Source organism: Emys orbicularis, chromosome 5 (genome assembly GCF_028017835.1).
Source record: "Emys orbicularis isolate rEmyOrb1 chromosome 5, rEmyOrb1.hap1, whole genome shotgun sequence".
Lineage (NCBI taxonomy): Eukaryota > Metazoa > Chordata > Testudines > Emydidae > Emys > Emys orbicularis.
Window position 1 is genome coordinate 55,111,918 of NC_088687.1, and position 26,824 is coordinate 55,138,741.

Sequence of the window (26,824 nt, forward strand, 5' to 3'; positions counted from 1 at the left end):
CCTACACTGCGTCCTGGAAGTTCCCACACCAGCTATATATTTAACATTTGCTAGTATGTGTCATCAAAAAATCCACTTTGACTGTTGTTTTGACCTATGCTTTCAGAGCCTTTCCATTTCTGCTTGCATCTCTTTTTCTCCCCACCTTGACTCCTTCAGTCTACCCCCCACCCCAAAATGATGGAACTAAAAATAAAATGTACATCAGAATGTTCTTATGAATCACATTACATCACATCTCTCATGCTTTATTTGCACCTACTTTGGTTAGATTGTACACTCTTTCCAGTAGAGATCTTGCCTATCTTTAAATTGCCAAAGAGGTGCGCTCTCTCTCTATAATAATATATATATTAAATCAAGTTCTTACTTCTGATTTTAACATGCACATATGCACAATAGGAGCCCAAACAGCTACTGGCTTTGCTTATATTTAAAGCTTATCCCATCACTAAAAGCAAACATTACACAAACCCTGCAATCTAGTTTTATTTCCCGGGGCAATGCTGACCAGAGACGATTGCTCAGATGGGGTTATTGGGCTCACAATGTGTCTATCTACATGCATTATTTTTGTATCTTATACATGATTTATTATTTATCCAGGACTTCGCAGACATACAGGAAACAAAGTCTCGGCTTAGGAGTTGGGTGCAAGATCAAGGGTCACGGTGGCCGTCAGCACCAGCCAAGTTTGAGCACGCCTGGCTTGGTGCTGCCCCCCACGAGAAGGGGCATTTTTAGACAGCGCTTTTCCGCCGGCCGCGTGTCCGCTCAAAGTTCAGCTTCCAAGGTGCCCGTGCGCCCTGCAGAGCGATACTGCTCTCGGGCGGCCACACTAGCCCTGGAGCCCCTGGCACCGGGGAAAGGATCCGGGATACAGCCGCCGCCGCCCGGAACCTCCGAGGCTGCACAGCGAGCGGCTGTTTGTGAAGCCGAGAGCGGCTAAGTAGGGACCAGTTCCGGCTTCCGCACACTCACTCACCGCAGAGGAGAAGCCGGGCGGCTGCCGGAGGAGCAGGGCCAGGTGAGAGGCAACGGGACGCTGGGGGTGGAAGGAGGTTTGTAGGCACCGGTTGTCAGCTGTGCCTAGTTCTGGATCAGCAGGGGTGGAAAGAATGGTGGGCTCTTCAGCGTTCTACTTCTGTCCCAACGTGCGGCGGGGGGGAAGAGACCCTCAAGCTGCTTCCCCCGTAAGCGGGGGGAGAGACCCTCGAGCTCCCCGGTAGGCGGTGGCAACCCCTCGGGAGCGAGCCCCTGGTGTAGTGCCGGGGCTTATCAGCAGCCACCTCCATTCTCATTGGTTTGTCCAGTGCTCAGGTTGACTATGTCTGGGACATTGTGCGCCCCTGGCCCCGGAAGGGGGGGGATGAAGCTGGAGGCGGACGATGTTCTGTAATATTTGCTGTTAGTAGTTTAAACTACGGGCCCGACTCCAAGAGATCGTCACTGTTTGAGGACTTTGCTTTTGGGAATACCTCGCAGGCTGGATCCAAGAATCCCGCTGTGATCTGTGTTAGGGCCATTGGCATGAGGTCCTGCTTGATCTCTTCTTCTGGAAACAGGGTCACCTGAAGGGTGATTTAGGCCCCTCTCTTACTTAGAGTCCATTAAAACATAAAATCTGCCCTGGTTCTCAGTTATTTCCAAAAACATTAAAATTTATTTATTTTAGCACTTGCAATGTATGCTGGACATTAAACAACATACCCAGGTTTACAGTTTAAAGACTTACAATACTAGATATCTTGTATGAGTGGTGAAAGGTTTCCAGCACTTCTAGAAAACATGGCTATTTCTAAATCATGCTAGTAGCAGCTACAGCTTTAGGAACTCTGTTGAAGTTTAACCAGCAAGAGTTTCCAGGATGATTGACGCCAGCTTTCAAAGATGTTGCTAATATTCTGGCATAGATGAAATGTCAAGCCTAAAATAATCAGGAACAAAAATATGCTGCATTTTTGTTAGATGGAATATTAGTAACATAAATCAAGACATAAAACTACTTGAATGTATGCCTCAAATAGTTACCTGCTATTTTGATTAAATAACAATACAGAAAAGGTGGGAGTGGTAGAGAATTTTCTTTATTGATAATTAATTGCTGTGTACTGTGGTGAAATTGGCAGCAAGTGCCAGTACAAGAGGTGTGCCATTCATTTTAAAGGGGAGGCAGCAGGTAATTTGGCTGGTGTTTACAGGGCTCTTGGGAGTCTTGCCTGAGTAAAACTTAAAGGATTCAGCCTATAAAGAGCAAGACATTCAAGAAATAAAATTGGTAGGACATTACATGTTTTGTGACTAGAGAGTATAGCTAGTGTGGTAGTTAAATAATAAATGCACAGTCATTGTACTGAATAATATAAATACCAAATGATGTTAATACAGTGGAAACATTTAAAATAAAAATGTCATATCGATTCTGCTCAAAGTGATTAATAGACACCTTGATCAAATACTCCTTATAATAAAGGTTCTGGTGTGCTTTTCAGCTGCCTTCTCTGTATGGGGCATCCTACTGATGTGCATGGATAAATTGTCATGCATATGAATCTGGGTAATAAGGACAGCCTACTCCAAGTGTTAACATTTGAACTCATTAACTATGAAAACATTGATTTCTCTTGTGGGGGAAGCACGCTTTTATCTCTCAGTAACTCAGATGTGCAATTTGTTACAGCTACCCATTATAGCCATAACAATATCATGGGTTAACATTACTGTAAAGTCACTCAGGCCAATATGGAATTAACAGTAAGGGGAAATAGCGATTAGAGAATGGCACCAGGAACTAGGTTTCCTGCATTCTGCTTCCAGATGTTACATATTTCCTGTATATTTTTGGCAATACATTTAACCTCGCTGAGTCTCATCTTATCCTTCTGTAAAATGAGGGTAATACCTACCTCATAGGAATGTTGAGGATTAATTAATGGTTGTAAAGTATTTTGAGATCCTCATTTGTAAAGAACGATGTGTGTGCAAAGTGTTGTTTATTATTTATTGCATAGTGTTTGAATGGGTTGTTTGATATGGGATCTTTATTAAAAGAAACCTGCACCACATTTTTTTTTTAGTGCAGCTTTCTTTAAATTCACATCTTAAGCATTTGTCGCCATCTGTGTACCCAGTTGTTTTTGAAATGTGAAGTTTTTCATTAAAATTGCCATTTCAGTGCCTCAGAATGTGAAATCAACAATGACAAGGTTATGTATAAATAGTAAACATTAAAGTTCTTATTGTTAAATCAGTATTAAAGTAGCATGTAAATTAGTTTACAATCTGATATTGCGCTCTAAGCATCATAAATGTAACACTCCAGAATAATGACAGTTGCCAGCAGGAAGCTCAGCAATGCAATTTTGAATACAAAATATGACACTCTAATACAATTTAAACCTGGTGTGAAATGCTAAGAGGTGAACAAACTGACTTATGTGGGTTATCAAAAAGCAAATTTTAATATCTGGACTAGACAATATATTGCTTTCTCTGTTAGAGGGGAAGATAGGTATTTTTTCCCCCTTAGGAAACAACATTTTTCTTTAGCCCTCTACACAGAAATTTGTGGTAACTCTCTCCTAGAGCCTTTTCTTCAACAGAATAACTGTTTTGTCAAATAAGCTTTTTTGGTTTGTTTTTTCCTTTTTTTGAGTGAAATTTGAGATACGGATTTACACCTTGAGATATCAGAAGCCATTGGTGATGGGTTTATTTCTGTTTCAGGGCTGTGATCCTGCAGTTCATAGTACACAGGTGTAGCAGTGTAGCCACGCTAAACCCTAATGATAGAAGTAGAGAAAGGGAACAGGAAAGTATATTTATGGGTTCACATAACACAAGAATTAGGGGTCACCCTATGAAGTTAATAGGCAGCAGGTTTAAAACAAAAGGAAGTACTTCTTCACTCAATGCACAGTCAACCTGTGGAACTCATTGCCAGGGGATGTTGTGAAGACCAAAAGTATAACTGGGTTCAGAAAAGAATAACAATTTCACGGAGAATAAGTCCACCAATGGCTATTAGCTAAGATGGTCAGGGATGCAACCCTCTGCTCTGGATGTCCCCAATGCCTGGTCTGCACTAGAAAATTAGGTCAGTTTAACTATGTCAGTTGGGTTTGAAAATCCACACCCTGAGTGGCATTCTTAAGCTGACCTAAGTTTGTGTGTAGACAGCGCTAGGTTGATGGAAGACTTCTTCTGTCAACCTAGCTACTACCCCTCAGGGAGACGGATTACCTGCGCCGATGGGAGAACCCTTTCTGTCGGCGTAGAAGATAGTATCTACACTGAAGCGCAGCAGCGACACAGCTTCACTGGTGTATTTTAAGATTAGGCTGTGTCTATGGTGCCAGGTTCTGCACTAAAACTTTTGTCGTTCGGGGTGTGTGTGGAAAAACACCCCCCTGAGCGACGAAAGTTTTAGTGCTGAAAAGCGGCAGTATAGGCAGTGTGGCTCCTGGCGATATAGCTACTACCGCTTGTTCGGGGTGTTTTTTGTTTTTTTTAATCGCCGGGAGAGCTCTCCCACGTCACAGCGCTGATGTGGCCGCAGTGTAACGTGGGCAGTGTAGACATACCCTTAAACAAGCTCTTGACTGCCAGAAGCTGGGACTGGACGACAGGGGATGGATCACTCGATAATTGCCTGTTCTGTTCATTCACTCTGAAGCATCTAGCACAGTGGTTCTCAAACTTTTGTACTGGTGACCCCTTTCACATAGCAAGCCTCTGAGTGCGACCCCCTTTGTAAATTAAAAACACGTTTAAATATATTTAATACCATTATCAATGCTGGAGGCAAAGCGGGGTTTGGGGTGGAGGCTGACAGCTCATGACCCCCCATTTAATAACCTCACCACCCCAGGAGGGTTCCTGACCCCCAGTTTGAGAACCCCTGATCTAGCACCAGCCTCTGTTGGAAGACAGGATACTGGGCTAGATGGAACATAGGTCTGACTCAGCATGGTCATTATTATAATCAAGTCACATCTCTCTAATTAAAAGAACAAGGAGTATTTGTGGCACCTTAGAGACTAACAAATTTAAATCTCTCTAATTGTTTGGTAAGTGTTAAGTTTGGATTGCTGCAATACTCTGACTTTTGCCGTTGAAGAACAGTGCTCTTTGACTTAATTAACCAGATTGTGTCTAGATTTGAGGGAAGAGAGAGAGGTGAAAGAAAGAAAATAAACTTCATATGTGATTAGAGTGACCAGATGTCCCAATTTTATAGGGACAGTCCCGATCTTTGGGTCTTTTTTTCTTATATAGGCTCCTATTACCCCCCATCCCCTGTCCCGATTTTTCACACTTGCTGTCTGGTCACCCTATGTGTGATCCATTAGTAAGACATGTGGGGAAATTAAAGCAACAACAAAAAACATCACCCCTACCTTACAGATGGATTATATTGCCAAGCACAGAGTTCAGTACAGAGTAACTCCATTCAAGTCATTCGGACTACAGCTAATTCAGTGTTTTTGGGATTGGGCCCTTAAATTACATTCAAAGATGAAGGGGTGGAGCTTTCAGAGAAAGGAATGAGTGGAAGTAGATGATGCTAATATAATAGTACTGGCCTTTACAGGGCATGAACACAAAGGACTAATTAATGCTTCCATATGTGTAAAATATTTGTGTGTCTGTATTGTTTTTTGTTGTTTCTGACAGAAAGAGAAAAATGCCTAAAAAGAAGACAGGCGCACGCAAGAAGGCTGAGAATCGTCGAGAACGTGAAAAGCAGATAAGAGCTTCAAGGGGCAACATAGATTTAGCTAAACATCCTTGTAATGCTTCAATGGTAAAATAACCAAAACTACCTCTGATATCAATTTTTAAATTTCTGTGAAACCACTGATATAGTTACATTGGCTGCATTAAATTAGAAAGTTATTCTTTATACTTATATGATAATTTATTTATATCATGAGCTTTGGATTTAAAGAAGCATTTGAGTGTTTCAATATAAATATATATCTAATGGTTACCTAATCATAAATTATATCAGAATCATTACAAAAGCTGTACACTAACTGTTTTACATGGGGAAAAATAACTATTTATAATTTGCATTTCACAGGAATGTGATAAATGCCAAAGGTAAATATGCTTGTTTTTCTTCAGCATTTTAACCTATTTTTACTTTTAAAGATTTTGTTTAATGCTTTGTTTTGATTTTTTCATATGACAAGACGACAGAAGAATAGAGCCTTCTGCTACTTTTGTAGTTCTGTTCAAAAATTGCCTATTTGTGCACACTGTGGTAAGTGTAACTGACAAAGGAAAATACACTTTCCCCCCCTTACACTGCATTCCCTTTGTGTTCTTATATAAAGTCTCAGTATTTTAACTAGGTCTGTCTAGAAGCTGATCATCAGCTGGTGTAAATTCATGGGGCTATGCCAATTTGCCCAGCTGAGAATTTGCCCCTTGAGGCCTGATTGTGCAAACTCTTGTGCACTTGAATAGTCTCACTGACCCAAAAGGGTTTTGGCCATTGATTTGTGTGATTTTATTGTTTAAAAAACATGTTTAGCTATTTGTTATGACTGAGAGTGTTCTACATTCTGGCTCTCCCTTTGAATAAATGGCTGTGGGATTGCTTGATGCTGAGACCGAAGTTAAAAAGGCTGCCAAAATGCTGCTCTTTTAATCAGGAAATATTGCAGCTTTTAGCACAATGTTATTACCACTGCTTATTAGTATAAATTAAATCAGTGATAAATTGTTTGCCTTGTATGTGTATATTGTATAACTTGTTACCACAGTACTTACGTGCATTAAAGGTCTGCTCCAAAGCCCTTTCAACTCAGTGGAAAGACTCCCACTGGCAGCAGGGGGCTTTAGATCAGTTATTAAATCTTATTTGCACTGGTGCTTGCTTAAAAGGGGAGGTGAAGGGGGGCTAAATATGACGTATACTTTGAAATGAATTGTGTTGCTTTCCTGGTTTAACAAGCTTTCATGTATTTTTTACATATTTTCTACTTGCCATAAAGCATGTTGGTGATTTGTGGTTTGATTTTCAGAGGTATTGACCACCTGCAATTCCTGTTGACTTCACGGGAAGCTGCAGATGCTCAGCATTTCTGAAAAACTAGGCCATTAGTGTGTAATACTGTTCCACTGTATATCATAATTCATAAACCTTCTTTCTGTCATTAGAGACTACACTAAAGTGGTGAACGTTCATTTTCTGCTCTTCTAGTATATTACACATCTTTTAAATGAATTGAGTCTTGCTGAATTTGTCTATCTTGATGTGCAAAATGTTTACAGAGAGAAGAAAGTGTTCCTAAAAGTATCCTACAAAAAAGATGTAAGCTTCCAAGATTTCCTAGTAAAGACAATCAGAATTGTTTGGTACTTGTATCATAGGGTGAGCTGCTAGTGATTCTTATATTTAGGCTGCCTAAAATTTTCCATTAAAACATTCTAAGCTTCCATTTTTTAAGAAGTTCTAACACTTTCATTGTCTGTAGTGGGCCTCTGAAATTAGGTAGGAACAAAGCCCGAGGGCTAAAAGCATGCCTTTTGCTTTTTTGTCCCATGAAATTCTCCTGAGTTATAAAGCTGTTAAAAAATGTTCTCCCCTTTAGGTGTACCATATAGGGCACCAGCTCCCCCAAAGTGCTGAAAGGGGACAGAGAGCCATGCTGATGAGACCCCAGCCACTCTTCCATACCCAGCACATAACTCCAGCAGTCCTTCCCCACCCTTCCTGCCATTAGCTAATGTAGATTGTCATGCAGCTAAAGTACTATAAGCACCTGCTGATGCTGCATAGAGGGTTTAGTTTACAGTTCCACGTGGTAGAATTTTTAATACTTTTCCTAATTTTTCCTTAAAAAAAAAATTGCATACCATGAAAGCTGGGTTAAAAGAACATTACTAAGGTTGCAAAGTCAAACACTCAAAAGCTAGGAAATGCAAGATTTGCAGTTGCCTGTGCAATAGCCATTCAACCCTTTTGTGCATATATATTATGATAGTCTTTAGATACATGATCACACATTACTTTTTCCAGACCCCGGCCTCATCCAGTGCACAAGGTGGACACACAAGGGGGCAGAATTAAGGTTACAGAGATAACTCTAAATGTGGCATTTCTTAACTTGAAGAACATAAGAGCTGCCATACTGGGTCAGAATATAGTCCATCTTGCCTGCTATTCTGTCTCTGATAGTGGCCATACCAGAGCTTCAGGGGAGAGTACAGAAAAGGGCAATTATGGAATGATACACCACTGTCTTCCATTCCCAGCTCCTGGTAGTCAGAGGTTTAGGGTCGCCCTGGGGATGAGATTGTGTCCCTAGCCATTTTGGCTAATAGCCATTAATGGACCTATCCTCCATGAACTTATCCAGTTCCTTTTTGAACAGTTATACTTTTGGCCATCACAATATCAGGTTAGTTGTGCACGGTGCGAAATAGTACTTCCCCTTGTTTGTATTAAATCTGCCTGCTCATCGGGTGACCCCTGGTTTTTGTATTGTGGGAAAGGGTAAATAACACTTTTGTATTCACTTTTCCCACACCATTCATGATTTTATAATTTCTATCATATCCCCCCTTAGTCATCTCCTTTCCAAGCTGAACAGCCGTAATCTTTTTAGTCTCTCCTTGTACGGAAGCCATTCCGTACCCTGAATCATCTTTGTTGCTCTTCTCTTAACCTTTTCCAGTTCCATTATATCTATTTTGAGATGGGTCGACCAGAACTGAACATGGATGCACCATGGATTTACATGGTGGTATTATGATATTTTCTGTTTTATTTTTTATCCCCTTTCCAAATAGTTCCTAACATATTGCTAAGCCTTGTTGATTGCTGCTGCCCATTGAGTGGAGGTTTTCAGAGAACTCTCCACAGCATTTCCATAATAATGTTCTTGGGTGGCAAGAGCAAACTTAGAATCTGTCAGTGTATATGTAGAGTTTTATTTTTTCACTTGTGCATTACTTTGCACTTATCAACGTTGAATTACATCTGCCATTTTGGTGCCCAGTTTTGGGAGAACTCTCTAACTCCTCACAGTCTGCTTTGGCTCAGCTCTTTTGAATAATTTTGCATTGTCTACAAACTTTGCCACTTCACTGTTAACCTCCTTTTCCAGAACATTGAACAGCACAGGTCCCAATACAGATCCTTGGGGGACCCTGCTGTTCATTTCTCTCCATTATGAAAACTGACCATTTATTCCTATCCTTTGTTTCTTGTCTTTCAACGCGTGACTGATCCATGAAAAGACCATTCCTCTTATGCCATGGCTATATAGTTTCCTTAAAGAGCTTTTTGGTGAGGGACCTTGTTAAAGGCTTTCTGAAAATCCAAGTACACTATATCAATTGGATCACCCTTATCCACATGCTTTTTGACTCTTTCAAAGAATTCTGATAGATTAATGAGGCACAACTTCCCTTTACAAAAGCTCTGTTGACTTTTCCCTAACAAATCATGTTTATCTCCGTGTCTGATAATTTTGTTCTTCACTATAGTTTCTACCAATACACCAATACAGAAATTAGTCTTACCGGTCTGTAATTGCCAGCATCACCTCTGGAGCCCTTTTAAAAAATTGGCATTCATTAGTTAATTTCCAGTTATCTGGACCAGAGACTGACTTTAGTGATAGGTTACATACTACAATTAGTAGTTCTCAAAATTTCATATTTGAGTTCCTTCAGAGCTCTTAGATGACCAGCGTCTGGTTGTGGTGACTTATTACTGTGTAGGGTATCAATTTGTTCTAATTGGGGACAGTACTTCAGATTTATGCCCCAAAAGAATAGCTCTGATGTGGGTATCTTCCCCAAATCTTCTCCAGTGAAAACTGCTGCAGCGAATTCATTTAGCTTCTCTAGAATGGCCTTGATGTCCCTGAATGCTCCTTTTACACTTTTGTTATCTGTGGTTCCATTCCCTGGGTTTCCGGCTTCTGATGTACTTAAAAAAGAAAAAAAGTACTGTTAGTTTTTGTGTCTTTAGCAAGTTGCTTCTCAAATTTTTTCTAGGTCTGCCTAATTATACTTTTATGTTTTACTTGCCAGAGTTTGTGGTCCTTCCTATTTTCCACATTAGGATTTGACTTCCAGATTTTAAAGGATTCCCCACCCGACCCCCTCAATGGCCTCCATTAGTCTGAAGTTTAGCCACAGTGGTATTCTTTTGGTCCTCCTCCTGTCTTTTTTTATTAGGGGTATACATTTAGTCTGAGCCTCTGTTATGGTGTTTTTAAGTAGTCTTCATGCTGCTTGAAGGTACACCTCTACCCCGATATAACGCTGTCCTCGGGAGCCAAAAAATCTTTCCGTGTTATAGGTGAAACCACGTTATATCGAACTTGCTTTCATCCGCCGGAGCATGCAGCCCCGCCCCCCCAGAGCGCTGCTTTACTGCATTATATCCGAATTCGTGTTATATCGGGTCGCGTTATATCGGGGTAGAGGTGTATTTTACCTTTGTGAGGGCTCTTTTTGATTTTCATCTAACTAGCATCCTCATTCTTTTGTAGTCCTTTTTAAAAAAGTTAAATGTTACTGTGCTGGCATGTTTTGGTATTTTCCCACTACAAGGGTGCTAAATGTAATTATATTATGGTCACTATTACTGAGTGGTAAAAATGTTGATTGTTTGACTCTGCAATCTAAATAATGTTTTTAATTTTTTATGTGATTTTTTTGATGTGTGAAGTGCTGACAGAGTGCTCAGCAGGCTACAAAACACATTGTAAATTCTGTAGGGCTGGGCCCATGTCTTACTATCTCAGAAGTAAGGTGAGAAAGATTTAGGCCTAAATGGATAAGAAAAATAATTAATCGTTTGTTCTGGAGGATCAGAGAGGGAGGTGTGATAGCGTGTTGCATGTTGTTTGGTTGCATTTTTGTGTGTGCCTTTTATATACTGAAGTAACTGCTTAAATTCCCTATTTTTCACTGCTGTTACGTTGTCATTCACTCTAAACTGTTTTGACTCTAAATAATTTGTTGTTGTTTTGGATTAATAGGGAAAACAAAATGTATGATGAAGTCTTCAGACTGTGTTATAAAACATGCTGGTGTGTACAGTACTGGCCTTGCAATGGTGGTATGTATATAAAAGCATGTTGTCTTTCGGAGAAGTCTTCAAAAATTTTATGGTCTGTGTTACACAGAAGGTCAGACTAGATTAGTGGTTCTCAACCAGGGTGCCGCGAGCAGGTTTCAGGGGGGCTTCCAAGCAGGTCTAGCATTAGACTCGTTGGGGCCCAGGGCATAAAGCCAAAGCCCTACCACATGGGTCTGAAGCCCAGGTTCCTGAGCCTCACCACCTGGGGCGGAAGTTGAAGCCTGAGCAATACATCTTCATGGGGGCCCCAGGCAATTGTCCTGCTTCCTACCCCGTAACGCCGACTCTGGCTTTTATATGTAGAAAACCAATTATTGCAGCACAGGTGGGCTGTGGAGTTTTTATAGCATGGGGGGCTGTCGGAAAGAAAAAGGTTGAGAACCTCTGGACCAGATGATCAGAATGGTCCCTTCTGGTCTTGGACTGTGTGAATTGGGCTTTTATTTTTTATAGAATAATATCAGACTAAACCTCAGAATATTATTATTTTCAGTACACTGTAACAAAATCCATCTCCATAGGACTACAAAGCTAAATTAACACTTTAAACGCAGATCCTGCAAACCCTTATGCACTTAAGTATCTTTACATACATACCTGAGTAGCCCCCAATGAGATCTCCATTAAAATGGTGTAAATCTAGATTAATGCCATTGAAGCTAATGGAGTTATGTAGATTTTTAGAATGCAGTCACTGAGAACTATGTTTAACCATAAATAATTTTATTTACAGTGATTGTTCTGTAAATCAGTAACTTATTTTCCTTTTTCATCCCTTATATAGTTAAGTGATAAGTCCCTTTGAAATACCAAAAGTATTATTTGTAAATGTGAATATTGCCAAAGAAATTCTTAAAAATTTAAAATTTAGGGAGATGGGGCTCCTGTGTGGAAAATTTATGTAAATATATCCCTGCAGCTGCCTCCGCTAGGTAGTGGACTGTTTGCAATAACAAAATCATTCTGTGCCTTAAAATGCAACAGATTTTTCATTGAATCTTAACACTGTGGGCCTGATTCTCCACTCCAGTATGTCAGTTTTATGTTGATGTAACTCCATTAAATCCCTATGCATACAGTATATTGTGAAGTTGCTGTCATATGTGAGGTAGGAAATCTTCTGTCTGTCAAATATTAAAATTGAAGTTTGAGGTTTGTAGTTTTTGTAGTCTTGTAACTTTAACTGTAAAATTAAATTGGTTATAAACTGATTACTTAATTTTTGCCTTACTTTTCATATGTTATATGACCTTTACTGTCTTAAGAGGTCAGAGTTCTAGTGTAGAGTTTGTTATAAAATCTAAATAGTTGATTTAAGCTGTAAGAATAGCTTGAGTGGTTTTTGATTTGATAAACTGTATTTTTGCCAGAGCATTATCTCATATATGTCAACAAGGCTGCAAGATCATATCCATAAATTATAGGGGAGAAAGCTATTTTTCATGCATAAGATTCAAGACATTAATGGAAAAAATAAAACAGCAAAACCAAAGCACAGTTGATTAGATTAAGTCCTGCAGAAGGGAATGCCGAGAACATGAGCTGAATATTGAAAGGACTTGATTAGAATCTGGATACATTTCTAGCTACTGGGTGTAAAGGTGAAAGAGGTAAAATGCCTTACCTTCACCTCCCCTCAAACCACATGCCCCTAAAGTGGAATGAGCCCACTGATAGCCCGAGTGGATACATGGGCACATCCTAGAGTACAGAAGCAGAATTTCTCTTTAGATATGATAGATGTTCCAAGATGATGTCTTTCTGTGCTTGCAGGGTGCAATCTGTGATTTCTGTGAAGCTTGGGTCTGCCATGGTAGGAAGTGTCTCAGCACACATGCTTGTATCTGCCCTCTTGCAGATGCAGAATGCATTGAGTGTGAAAGAAGTGTCTGGGATCACGGTAAGTTGTTTAAGATTGAAGGAAAGAAAACTAATTTTTTGCGTATAGTGTCTAGACAGTGGTTCTCAACCCGGGGTCCGGGGCCCCCTGGGGTGGCCACGAACAGGTTTCAGGGGGGACGCCAAGCAGGGCCAGCATTAGACTTCCTGGGGCCCAGGGTAGAAAGCTGAAGCCCAGGGCCCTGAGTCCTGCCACCTGAAGTTGAAGCCTGAACAATGTAGCTTCACGAGGGCCCCTGTGGAGTGGGGCCCCAGGCAGTTGCCTGGCTTGCTAACCCCTAATGCCGGCCCTGGCTTTTATATGCAGAAAACCAGTTATTGTGGCACAGGTGGGCCATGGAGTTTTTAATAGCATGTTTGGGGGGGCCTCAGAAAGAAAAAGGTTGAGAACCCTTGGTCTAGAGTATTGTAACACTCAACACTTAATGTCGCATTTTACATCTTCAAAGCACTCCACAAATATTAGCTAATCTTCAAAACACACCTGGAAGCTCACTAAGCATCATCCCCATTTTACAATGGGTAAATGGAGACAGAATTTAAATTACGTGCCCAAGAGCATATAGGTAATCTGTCTAAAATGGGATTACAACTCAGGAGTATTTATGTAATGTACTTAGACATTTATACTGCATTCATCACTTTAGAGTCGAGAGTGTCATTATATCACTCCAATAGGTTGTGTAAACACTGGCTGTCTCTTTGGTATTCTTGCTCCTTTCCTTGCACTAGAAGAGGTGTTTTGTTTCTTTTGGTACCCAGCTCCTTGATCAAACCACACTAGTCTCCAATTGTGGAGTTCCTATTGTGTATTTCAACCAAATTTATATTTTGGAGAGGGGATGGTAAGCATGGAAAAGGAATATTTTGGCCCAAATGTCCTAACATGATCTCTTTCAGCCATAATCAAATCAAAATATTATAAGAATAAAATGACCAGTAGTGTTCCTTGGTTCATTTTTATGCTATCCTGTGTCATTATAATATGTAGTATATTTCAGCGTAATGCCAGATAGACAATGTTTAATTTAGGATTTTCTTCTTAAGTGTTTTGTGACAGAAGGGAAAATTTATTCTTAGTCAAACCCATGTAAAGCAGCCTAAATTACATGAGTAAAAGAGGTGTTTTTTTTGTTTTGTTTTTTTTAACCCATGCTTGCTCTTTTTTCTATTTGTCTTGATAAATCTTGTAGGAGGCAGAATATTCAGCTGCTCTTTTTGTCATAATTTCCTCTGCGAAGATGATCAGTTTGAGCATCAAGCCAGCTGCCAAGTTTTGGAGGCAGAGACATTTAAATGTAAGTTATCCACTTAAAACCCCTTTCACCAATGTTAAGCAGATTCACTTCTTCCTACTGTGTAATAATACCTGCTTAGGTGGTGAAAAATGGCCTGGTATTTCACTTGTCCAGTGTGATTATCCCAGCTGGTTAGGCAACAGGAGTTTTTCTTGTTCGTCCCTTAGAAATAATGTTGGCTCTGTCTAGCATGGCTGCACTTCCCCAGATTCCTTGTGGTTCAGCTGGAACTCCTTGAATAGAAGACAGGATTTTTTGGTCAATGTGGGTTAGCATCTGAAGAAGTGAGTTTTGAATCATGCACTTGGCCTATCGTGTAGAATACAGCACAGATGAAGGCATGAAAAGGAATGCGAGAAGGATGCAGAAGGTGTGGGGAAGTTTTTTTTTATCCAAAGTCAATGGGCTTTGGATCAGGACCTATAGATATAGAGAGAGACCCTTTGCTCTCTCGCTCTCTATGTATAGAGCAAAGGGTCAACATTCATATTTTAATAACACATACTTTAATACAAAGACCAAAGAACAGGAAACTACAAGCTATCAAATTTTGATTACCATAAGGGGTCTGGTACAGCCATAAAATCATGTGGGCAAAACTTAAAAACCTCAGATGGACTTGAAACCTTACAGGAACAGAGGAATTGTAATATCAGATCAGACTGGTGGTCTAGCTAGTCCAGTATCCACCCATAGCCAATTCCAGCTGTTTCAGAAGAAGATGGGGGGGGGGGGGGGGGGAAACTGGTAGTATGCATGTATGAAACATACTGTCCATAGGATAATTTTCTTCTTGTTAATTAGGGGATGGCTTATGCCCAACACATGAGGGTTTATACTGCTTTCAAAACTTGGTTGTGTTTGGTTTTGTGCCCTTTTTTTTTTTTTTTTTTTTTAAATCCTTGCTATCCTGACTACATGTTCTTGTTGTCCATATAAATGCCCAGTCCTTTTATGAATCTACTAAGCTCTTGTCCTCAATGGTAGCTCATGATTCAAAATATTCCTGTTTTAAATTTTATAATCTATTTTTCTAAGTCTCCCCTCTCCTTTTCATCTCTCATTCCTTTTTTCCCCTGCCAACTGTTGCCTGAGCCTTGATTAGCTCCCCTTTATGAACTGCCAGAATGCCTTCCTGTGAGGCACCATTGGAGCAGCAACTGCTGCTCATGCTTGTGGACATGAAAATATTAAGGCAACCTAGATTTTAAAGACACCATCAACCCAGTTCTGCTCCTTGTTACTTGTGTATTTGCTATCAATAAAATTACACTGGATTGTATATGTAAATATATGTAATGAGTATGATTTAAATAAGGACATGACAGACAATTCTTTATAAAACTACTCACAGACAGCAGCAACTGCTGCTCAAAAGGGATAATTTCCTCTTGATGGGTTGACTCTTAATTCACAGCTGTGACGTTACAGTGAGTGAAGAAGTTACTTTACAAGGTTTACACTATGTTTAATATTCTACAGCGCAGGGTAGTCCTAGTAGAGAGATGGACTGTGTGAGATAGTTTTATATTAAATTTAAATATTGTCAAACAGATATGGCCAATCCCACTCTAGCTACAAAAAATGTTTTATTTCATAAGTTTGAAATATAAAATGTAGCTGTAAAAAAAAAAAAAAAAAAAAAAAAACACACACCCCAAAACACACATTTAAAAGTGCAGACTACCTCATGGGAATACTTTAATGTACTAATTAATATTCACAGTGCCTTTGAATATGACAGATCCCCCACCTCTGCTCAGCTTCTGCAAAAGGAAGAATCCCTACTGTTCATTTCTGAAGCTTTAAAAGCTTGTTCTCACGGTTGGATGAGAGTGAGATGGTGGTTTGGTTATAAACAATGCACATGATAAAATGTTTGTAAAGATTCAAAACAAGCTGTGCATGCTCATGCATTCTTTATTCAACACGCCTCATTTAGGTATAAAATCCTATTTCATTTCATTTACGGTACTCCCTCTTGTGGAGATAAAAATAACATGAAAATATTAAGGCAACCTAGATTTTAAAGACACCATCAACCCAGTTCTGCTCCTTGTTACTTGTGTATTTGCTATCAATAAAATTACACTGGATTGTATATGTAAATATATGTAATGAGTATGATTTAAATAAGGACATGACAGACAATTCTTTATAAAACTACTCACACACAGCTCAATTTTGCAAGTTGCTAAGCATCATCAAATCCTTTTCAAATTAGGAAAATAAGGGTAATCAGCATTCTGCCCTTACTTTAAATGGAATGTTACTATACAGCTCTGGTGGGTTTTGTTTTGTTTTTTCTTTGTTTTGATACCATGAGGGGGAAAAAAGCAGTGAAACCACCTTGTGAACAAACTGTGGTTTCAATCATCTCCAACATGTTTGTAAAGATATGAGAATGCAAAAATATTTGAATCTTTTTAAAAAATTGGTTTTGGGTGGGTAAGGGACCATTTACTCTCAAACTTAAACCAAATTAATGATATTAGACTCAGTATATAAAACTCTTTAAAATAGCCCAATATAACTGTAACTACAGTGAGTATGATTGTAGCAAGATACACTTATCGTAAGGACTTCAAAAAATACAAAATCATTTACTTTTATATTTTAAGTTCAATGTATGTTCAGAACTTCAGTGGCAGACAACTCTGCAATTGGGTAGCTTTGGGAACTGTTGATCAGGAAAAGTTACTGAGAAATGAAGGGTCCTTTCAAATAATATATTTGGCTAAATATGTATTTCCCTGTATTATCTTTTCATTTTGTTTGGTGACACTGGTGATTTTAGGCTACCTATGGTACTGGAGAGCTAATCTGGATGTATAAAGTAGAAGAAAAGAGCCAAGTTACCTTTCATTTTTAAAGATTGACGTTATCCATTTTTTCATCAGGTGTTTCCTGTAATCGGCTTGGGCAGCATTCATGCCTGCGTTGTAAGGTAAAAATATAGATACTTAAAGTAACTATAATTGTAACTCCTTCTCCTTACATGTCCTTCTGGTACCAAGTCTTGTCACATCTCCCTCCACAATATATAGAAAACTCATACCTTCTGTATGAGGTAAGGGTCATTACTTTTAATGTCCCTTTTGTCCAGCACTTTTAAGTTTTTAATTTCTCATTCTTGCTTTCGAGGGCCTGCATCTCTCATCTCATTTGGCATTATTTCCCTCTCCCCCGACAAACACACCCTCTCCCCTGCCTGCATCCTTCAGTTCTGTTAGCGTAGCCAGGCTCTTCTCAGTTGTTTCCTGCTCCCATTTTCATAGTCTTCAATGCTGTTTCCTCTGCACTGAGCGTATGATTCTCCCATTCCAGTATCCCAGGCCTCCACCTTTTCCTCCTTTGGATCATTCCTAAAGTCTTACATCAAATCAAATGTACTGTCCACCCCAACATTTTTCATTAGGGGGGCAATTTAAATAAATAAAATCAATCAATCTAATTAACCCCATTCTCTCAGTCTCCTATTCTTACTGTGTGCGCCTCAGAGTTCAGAGCAGGAACTGTCTTTATTGAAGTGTCCTGGACAGTGCTGAGCACACTGTTGGTGCTTAATTAGTACTAATTCACATTGGTGTCTTCTTTTAATTACAAACCGACTGACTATGTGGCAGGGAGAGGTTCCATTTAGCAGGACAATGAACACACTGCCCTGCAAGACAGACATTTGAAGTTTAGTTTTGTTTTCTTTTAACTTGTTGGACTAACCCAATACCCATATGGCTGAGGTCTATCAGACAGTGCTCCCACTGACTGAGGCCAGCCTCCTGGCTGACAACTTCCAAGACAGGGCACTCCTTGAGGACCCTGCTTCCTCGGCCACCATCCTCTTTTCCCAGTTCCAGCATCCTCCTGGCTTCCCTTCCCTAAAAGGCAGTGGAACCTTGTCCAGCACAGAAGCAATTAGTGGATAGATTGTACATGAATTCCAGTCCCACTATAGAAAGAACTAGTTAAATTTTAATCTCAGCCAGATTACCCTGGTGCTGTTAGAAATTTAACTTTTTTTTTTTTTGCCTGCTGCTTGCTGAAGAGTATTATGTTATGACAAAACTTTTATCCTTTTCATTATCCTCTTTTTCACCCTTCAGGCTTGTTTCTGTGATGATCACACCCGAAGCAAGGTTTTTAAGCAAGAAAAGGGAAAAGAGCCTCCTTGCCCTAAATGTGGGCATGAAACTCAGGAGACAAAGGATCTGAGCATGTCAAGTAAGGACTGTCCTTGAAAGGCTAATGGAACAAATGCTGAGTCTCTAATTCAGCGAGTCAAATTTACTAGGAGTCTTATTTTCTGTGTTTGAAAACTTAATATGTTCATCTTTTTCAACTGGCAGCATGTGATACCATTGGTGGCGGTGTAGGGATGTATGGGAATATTGAAGTTCTTGAATGTTTTGGGGAGTTTGTTGCATTTATACTGAGAGTACTTTGAGTTGTTGCTGACTCTGAGCTGCAGCATCTCTTCGTTAGGACTGCTATTTGTGCCCTGGAGATTGACAAGGTTATGAATTTGAGTGCTACTTTCAAGTTGTGGTCTAAGGAAGAAGCGCCCATGATCACTGTTTACTTCTGCTCTGTCACTTCTTATTTCACCATCAAGAAATAGCATGCTGAAATTCTTTAGAAGATACCCACATGAGTCTGCTTACTCAGCACTGCTTATCCATAAAAAACACACATTATCTTAGGTGCTATATATCTATATATAAAATACATATTTATTACAGTACCAGAAATGTGCTCTACAGCCAAAGTTCTGGTCCTGAAGAGTTTATGATCTAAATACAATAATGTACCAGATATTTTATGTATGAATATCTCTGGAGAGAAGATATTTTGGATGGGGAACAGCAGAAAAAGGGTCTGTCATAGTTAGGTGCTCTGACTTTAAGGATTAAACCTGAAAACAACCAGTTAAAGTCTCTCAAGAGACTGATCATTGTAGTCCTGGGCTGTTTGCTGACAGTGTACTCTTGAGTAGGTGGTGAAGATGGATGGTAGATGGAGAAATGTCAAATGCTGCATTGATGAGTGGGTGTCTTATGATTGAGGCTGAAGAATAAGAATTTAACTATTTTTTCTATTCACAGTACGCTCTCTGAAGTTTGGCCGGCAGACAGGAGGGGAAGAGGCAGATGGAGCTTCTGGCTATGATGCCTACTGGAAGAACCTCTCATCGGGTAAGGATGGAGATGCAGGTGACCATGACGACGAATATGAAGAGGATGAAGCAGAGGATGATGATGAGGAGGGAGGGAAGGATTCTGAAACAGAGACCACAGATTTATTCAGTAACTTGAATTTAGGAAGGACCTATGCTAGTGGCTATGCCCACTATGAAGAAGCGGAAGACTAAGATTACATAGTGGGGAGCTCTATAGCATTTGGAAGGAATAAGTATAGGAGTGCTTTATGCGTGCCACTAGAATAGCTCTGCCAGGCACTTAAGCTTCAAAGCGTCTTAGGGAAAAAGGGCATGGAACTTCTGTAGAAACTCAAGGTGAAATTTGTGTGTGTATGTGTGTGTAAGGTGAGGGCGTGGAGAGGAAAACAGATAAATGTTCATATTCATGCAAGTAAGCAAAGTGGTTTTGATCTCACGATTACTGAGTGTAATAGCTTAATGTCTTCTCCCCCACCAAGTTGGGAGTGTAGGAGGGTAAAGGGATTTGTTTCCATCTGTTCATCAGAAATTAAGTTATTTTTCTTGAGTAATTTTGACTGTAATTCTGTAATCTGATTTCTTAAATTATATGTAGTGGTGTAAGTGGGTGGTTGTATTCATTTTTGGCTTACAAAATAAAAGTCAGCAGCATTCTGTAGTGAGTTTTCATAAATATTGATCTGGACTGAGTACTAGGAAAGCACTTACTGCAGGCCTATCATGAGCCAAATATAAACTGAAATTAAAATAACTTTACCATTTCATGTAGGCGAGGCAGATCAATACATTTCCCCATAACATATTTCTTGAACATTATCATTCCATGCCTTTTGAACATTATACATTAATCAGTCACCTACGGTGTCACCTATATACATAAGATCAGAAGGTTTATTTATCACAATAAAAATGTTAATGTATCCTTCCTACCCAATAAAAGCATCACTTTCTTTTAGTATAGTATCATCATTGTTTGCAAAGAGGGGTCAAAAGGGTGGTAACTAGTCTATTCTACCCCTTCACCTGCATTGCAGCAGGAAGGAATCAAAGATTCAATAAGAATCAAGCCTAGGATTTTTGTTAAAATAAGATAATAGGGTGTTTGTGTTTTGTTGGAATAGCACCCTGTTAGGTACAAGACTGTCACAACCACAGAAGAAGTGATGCATGCTTTGGAGTGTCTTGCTGACACTGATGACTTTATAATCAAAATATTAGGAATTATTTGCTGCTTTTTATGAAAGTCATGTGATTCTTCCAAGAAACAGTTCCAACTTAAATTGTTTAAAGTAAAAAATTGGAACTGGAACTTGGTGTAACTACGGATAAATCTTTTTTCCTTCCACTTTCTTCCAGTAATACTTCCCATACAGCAGCAACATGTGTGTGCGCACACAGACACATACTTTCTGCTTTGCATGCTATGTGCATCTTCCTCAGCTTTTAATAAATTGCCTTCTTCCTCTCATCACTATTCAGGTTGACCATATTGTGCCACCTTGCAGCAGAGCCAGGTGCTTTGATCTATTCAGTTGAAGTGTCATGACACTTCAAATGGAGCTAATGGATTAAAAAGAGAAGCACTGGAGATTTTCTGTGTGATGCATTTGCAATTCAGCTGAATAATTCCTTCTTGAAAGACCAGAGAAACTGGAGGTGGGAATGTGGCCCTATGCAAGTCACTTAGTTTCTCTGGCAGTGCCTAAATACCTTTGAGGATCTGGGGCTCAGTTCCCCCAATCTGTACAAAGGGGGTAATAGTGCTTCCTCACCTCCAAAAGTGTGGTGTAAGGATAAGTGTGAGGCATTCACATTCTACTGCGATGGTGGTCCATATAAACGGATGAACAGATCTTTGATATTGTTATTGACCCAGCAGAATACAGAATTTCCAAATGCCATTGTATAATTTTTAATAACACTTCATAAAATGTATTTTACATTCTCTTTATGGCAGAGGATTTCTCATTATATAGCTTTGCAAATACTATATCATTTCCTACTTACTAAAGCTCATAAGATTCATAAGATGGTGGTGCAAATGCCATAGAGCACCATATATAGTGACGCTAGAATTGCCTAATTTGGAGTTCCTAACAAAACATGACTGAGACACACAATCATGGCCTTTGCCATTTTAGTTTGAACGTGACATCCCTCTCCCAGCTAGCTGTCTAGGAAGTGGCGGTTTGCTTATTTCATCAATAGAAAGGGGTTCCAGACATTGTTTTGAAGAGCACCAGAAGAAGCATGACTGTAGCGATGGAAGAGGAGAATTCACAGCAGTGGCTTTTAGTTTGTGAGTACTATGCACATCTTAGATCAACTAGTATGGAACCTCTCCTATATGCTTTGCATCCCAAATGTTTACGAGATATGGAAATTTAAATATAGCTAAGATAAAAATAAACAGATGCACAGTGCAACTTGGTTATGACTGAATGAGATGATGTCCTAGTGTATGTGACAAACTGGGCCAATCACATCAAATGCTCCATGATCAAACTTCAGAAGGGAGACCAGGTGAAGCAGTGTTTCCCAAACTTTTGAAAGCTGAATCCCCCTTCAGAAAAATGAAACCAACTGGGGTCCTATTCAGTTGTTCATTAAAGACCTAACCATCTGAATGTATCCATTTTCCATGTCCCCATGGCTAATCTTTCACACCCTCATTGGGAAGTACATCCCATACTTTCAGAAATACTGAGGTAAGGTAAATGGGACAGTGGCAGTGCCTTCCTATTACTAATTATTAAATTGTGAAATCAGCAATAGCAGTGTAGGCTCCAGTTCAGCCCTTGCTTAACTGTTAGGCCCAGCTATTTCCACTGGTGAATCGGTCTTCCCTTGGTGATTCTACGGACAAACGCTGACTAGTTGCAGATCTTGACTGATACCTCATATGTAAAATAATTAAGTGCTAGGACAAAGTCTTGGGAGTGCTGAAAGGATGTGTGATTTCTTTCAGTTATGTTGAATACTGAAATTATGTGTGTCATCTGCAAATGTTACTTTTTTTATTATTATTTACTGGAATTAAATTCTGTTAATGTTCTTGGCTCCAGGAGCCAGATTTTCCTGTTGTGAAATCTGTTGCTGTCAATGGCTATGCCAGGGGCTGCTGACGTCAAAGCATTAATCATCATCACCAAAGTAAAGAATTATTCATGTTCTCATTGAAATGTCCTTGCAGTGGTAATCTCTTTGCAAGATAAATCCCTCTCAGCTAATTCATGTTCCTGTCTTTGCCATCACACTCTATAGTAAGATAATGCCACAACATCGGGATGTACTGCACACAGCAGCTATTAAGAACACCAAAACAAATTTACCAAGGCTCCTGATAAAGGGGTGTAGCAGAGCACGTGCACTCATGGTTCTACCACTGACTTCTGGTATGTCCAGGGGGAGGTTACTGCCTGCCTCTGTGGCTTGGTTTCCCCAAATATAAAACAGAGACACTACTTACCTACCTACCTCCAAAAGATGTTGTGAGGTTAAGAGGCTAGACAAGTTCAAAGTGCTGCTATTTGGAGTGGCTCAACCTAATCAGTTTCTAGTCAGAAAGCAGGGGACACGTCATTTCTCTCCTGAATGCCAAGTGACAATGTAATGGGTTGAGAAGTGCCTCTGGGATAATGAGTGAAGCCTGTAAGTTTTGGAAAGAGTAACAACAGTTAGAAAACAGATAGATTCTCTTTATAAATGCCTCAGTGTGCGCTGCTTTTTGTTCATTTTAAAAATCCCTGCCCTTGATGAAGGACAATGCCAGGCTCAAGCGAAACCAGGATAATTTCTGATGTGAAATTGGGGACCCTTGACAGTTATGAGTAACACTTCATAAACTTAGAACACTTTATGCTTTAACTGCTTTCATTCATGACCATTTAGTGAAAGGTCTACGTGGGGTTTGAAACAATTGCAGTAAAGATCCTTGAGTTTTCAGGTCCTCAAATTACACCTTTGTGGTAATAGCACCTACTTGTGATGAATTCATTCAGTGCTCCTGTGGACGTAATACACTGGAATACAAATGAAAGTGGAATTTAGCACCAGGGACAAAGTCATTTGATCAATCCCAGGGCAGAGCTGTTGTTTTTACTTCAGGCAAATTAATGTGAAGATCATTCTAATGTACTAACCAGTTTCAATTGTCCATTGATTGGCAATAACATTAGTGTCATAGAGAGAGAGAGCACAAGCTCAGCCCACCTCCCCCCCCCCCCCAATCCACTTTATGATAAAGATTGCAGAGGCCTCCACCCAAAGCTGAAGCTAGGGGGCAGGATTTCCTAGAAGATGAGTTTTCATTGATCACAGACAAATGGGTCAGGAAAATAGTGAGCCACAGATACTCCCTGGAGCTCAGGGCTCTACCCCGTCCATTTTTTAATCCAGTCGCCCTGTCCAACAACCCAGTAAAACAATCTGATCCAGAACGAAATATCCTCTGAATACAAGAATGATAGAGAGCTTTTCCTCAGAAGAAAGAGTAGAACCCAGAGAACCTTTCTTCCATCATTTACTAAGTGCACCAGGCAGTATCCAAGCCATTCTCGACGTCACAAGGCTTAACAAGTGGATGAAGAAAACAAAGTTTTGGATGGAGACCCTGGCCTCTAAAGTGTCATCCCTGTCCTGGGGGAGACTTCTTGACTTCATTAGATGTAGTAGATGCATTTCTCCATATTCCCACTGCAGACATCAGTATTGATGTTTCCTCCCATAGGTGAACCTCAGAACACTCCTGTTCAACCTGTCCTCGACCCCCAGGGTTTTTATAAAGATGGTGGTGGTGATGATAATTTCCAGACTCAAGTCACAGGACTCTCACCACAAGGAGAAGTTAGAGAGACAGGATGAGATTTTCATTTAGACAGAAGATGACAGGTCAGGAGTGGTGGAGAGGTAAATTTGTGAGTTCTCAGAGTCCTAGAGGATTCCCACAGAAAGTGTGGATGGGGAGGGGGAAGGGGAAGAAGAGGATTTTCTGAATAGCATGTTGGAGGAATGATTAGAGAGGAAAGAAGAGAGCGGTCATGAAAGTTGAGGAAGAAGAATTTCAGTAGAAGAGCAGAGTAGGCAGCAGTGATAGCAGCTAACAGGTTAAGGAAAATAAGGATGGAAAAACAGTTCTGAGCTTTGGTCAGGAAGAGATGATTAGAGACTTCGGTGAGAACCATTTCTTTGAAATGCAAGCAGTAAATGCTGGATTGGAGAGTGTCGTGTATGGAACTGGAGGAGAGGAACTGCAGAAAGTGATTGCAAATAGCACATTCAATAAACTTAGAGATGAAGTGGGGAAGGAAGATGGCACAAAGGGTGGGGTTTTTTTTAAAAAAAGATGGGACAGACTAAATTATGTTTGTGTTGTGAGGGGAAGGAGCCTGAAGAGAGAGATGGGGCAAAGGGAGATCACGAGAAAAATGGGAAAGGGTCATGGGAGCATGTGGAGTTGTTGGAGGAAGGCAGAAGAGAAACTTCTGCATCAGTGATGGAAGAGTAGAAGAGAGTGAACGGAAGGTGGGGTGGGGGAGGGCTTGAGGAGGGAATCAAAGGTGGCCAATAGGCATGTGATTGCAGGCATGGCAGTCAATCAAGATGAAGAAGTAAAACTGTTTAGCTCAGAAAATGGCAGAGTTCAAGCAGGAGAGAACAAATTTGTAGTGGATGAAATCAGCCAGGTTGCAGATCATCAGCTGGGCTTGCTCCATGGCAGAGAAGAGGATACTGGGGCTGAGCTACAGTTGGGGGCTAGCAGGGTAGATCTTGTGAAGGGAGAGAAGGACAAAGAAGTCAAAGTGGAGAAGAATATAGAATGGAGAGAATCAACAACTAATAAATGGAAGAGAGGAGAGGTTGAGAGCAAAAGAGAAGTTATCAACATTGATGTACTGCAAGTTATAGAAAGGCCAGATGGCAGGTCAAGAGGGTGGGGCAGATGATGTTCAGGGAGTGGGAACTCAGCGGGGGCAAGATCAAAGGGAGAAAGTGGTACTCAGTCAAGACCAAGGGTGCAAATCAAAGGAGGACATGAAGGCAAGGAGAGGGACAGCTAAAAATCTCCAAAGCTGCTCAACACAGAGAATGCTAAGGTACAGCAGGTCAATGGGTGTTGCTGAGAAAGATGTTGGTTGCTTAACATGGCTATACAACTCAATATTAAAGATATAATTGAATAAGGGTCTGAATGAGCTCTCTCCTGCCATCTATTGTTGAACTGGGAGAAAGACCTCAGGAGCAGACTGCTTGCATAGACACATCTGCTTTGCCAAAGTGATCAATGCTGGCTGTTTTGGGTTTAAAATTCACTTTAGTCTTGGATGTAGGGATCATGAAGTGTTGTCCTTCTTGTATGACTAAAGGGCAGCAGAACTAAACTTAAAATGGCTGAAATTGATGGGCCTCCCTAACTTAACATCACTCACTAAGCATGGGGCAGTGAAGTAAATCAAGTGAAAGTCAGAGGTGGTGGGAAGAGGTGTTTCTACCTGGTGGAGAGGACTCTGTTTAAGGGTCCTACATGCCATTTGACCCTTCCCCTCCAGTGCTTAAAGCTAGAGCTGGTTAGGCTCAGTTGAGTCCATGTCTCTTCTCAGTGACCTCGAGAGCTGAAATCACCAATAAGCTGGTTTAGGGGGGCTAAGCCTTAGACCAGGTGTGGAGAAGGTGTTCCGGTGAAGCATAACACAGAGGAGACTGGCAGTGGGGTTCTATGCTATCTGCTGGCATCACTGTATCTGATGTCACTAAGAACTGGGCTAGGTAATGGAACCTCAGAGTATGGTTCTTCAGTTAAAGGCCATGTGGCGAGAGACACAGCAGCAGTAAAGTCTGTATCCAGCAAATCTTAGCACTGTGACTACTAATAAACACAGCAAAACAGTAGCTGAGGCAGTAGTGAGTAGCAGCAGCAGCTAAACAGCAGCAGAGGCATCACTTGCCCCACTCCTGCTCCCCAGGGGCTGGAGGTGAACTCACCTGAATGCACATCTTGACCTCAGAATAAACCATGAGTGGGGTACAGCAGAAGAAATGGGGGAGTCTTGTGTTAAAGGGACAGTTGTCCCTTGGACTTGCATACTCCATGGCAAAGGACAGCCCAACATACTGTGGGCCAGGTTTTTTACATATTGTTTGCTTACTTTTGAGTCATTGTTGCTGCGTTTTCCCAAATTAATGGTGTGGTCTCTTCTCCCCATAATCAAGTTTTCCTTTTGGTTGTCTCTTTCTCTCACACACATACATACACAGAGCATTTGTCTGGGGAAAAAGTGCCCAGCGGTGGTATTTAATTTTCCCAGATTTCTGGGTGGAGGCTTGAGCTGGTTGTGTTTT

At 40.4% G+C, this 26,824-nt stretch overlaps 1 protein-coding gene across 1 annotated transcript; it reads left to right on the forward strand.

Moving 5' to 3' along the window:
- The first annotated feature begins 979 nt into the window (after positions 1-979).
- On the forward strand, positions 980-20,134 carry ZNF330 (zinc finger protein 330). The gene is made up of 10 exons (XM_065405389.1): positions 980-1,027; positions 5,677-5,806; positions 6,086-6,105; positions 6,198-6,268; positions 11,013-11,092; positions 12,887-13,013; positions 14,206-14,310; positions 17,211-17,257; positions 18,414-18,531; positions 19,413-20,134. Exons 2-10 carry the CDS (start codon positions 5,687-5,689, stop codon positions 19,676-19,678), a joined length of 954 nt encoding a protein of 317 aa, XP_065261461.1. The 5' UTR covers positions 980-1,027; positions 5,677-5,686; the 3' UTR covers positions 19,679-20,134.
- Positions 20,135-26,824: the final 6,690 nt, after the last annotated feature.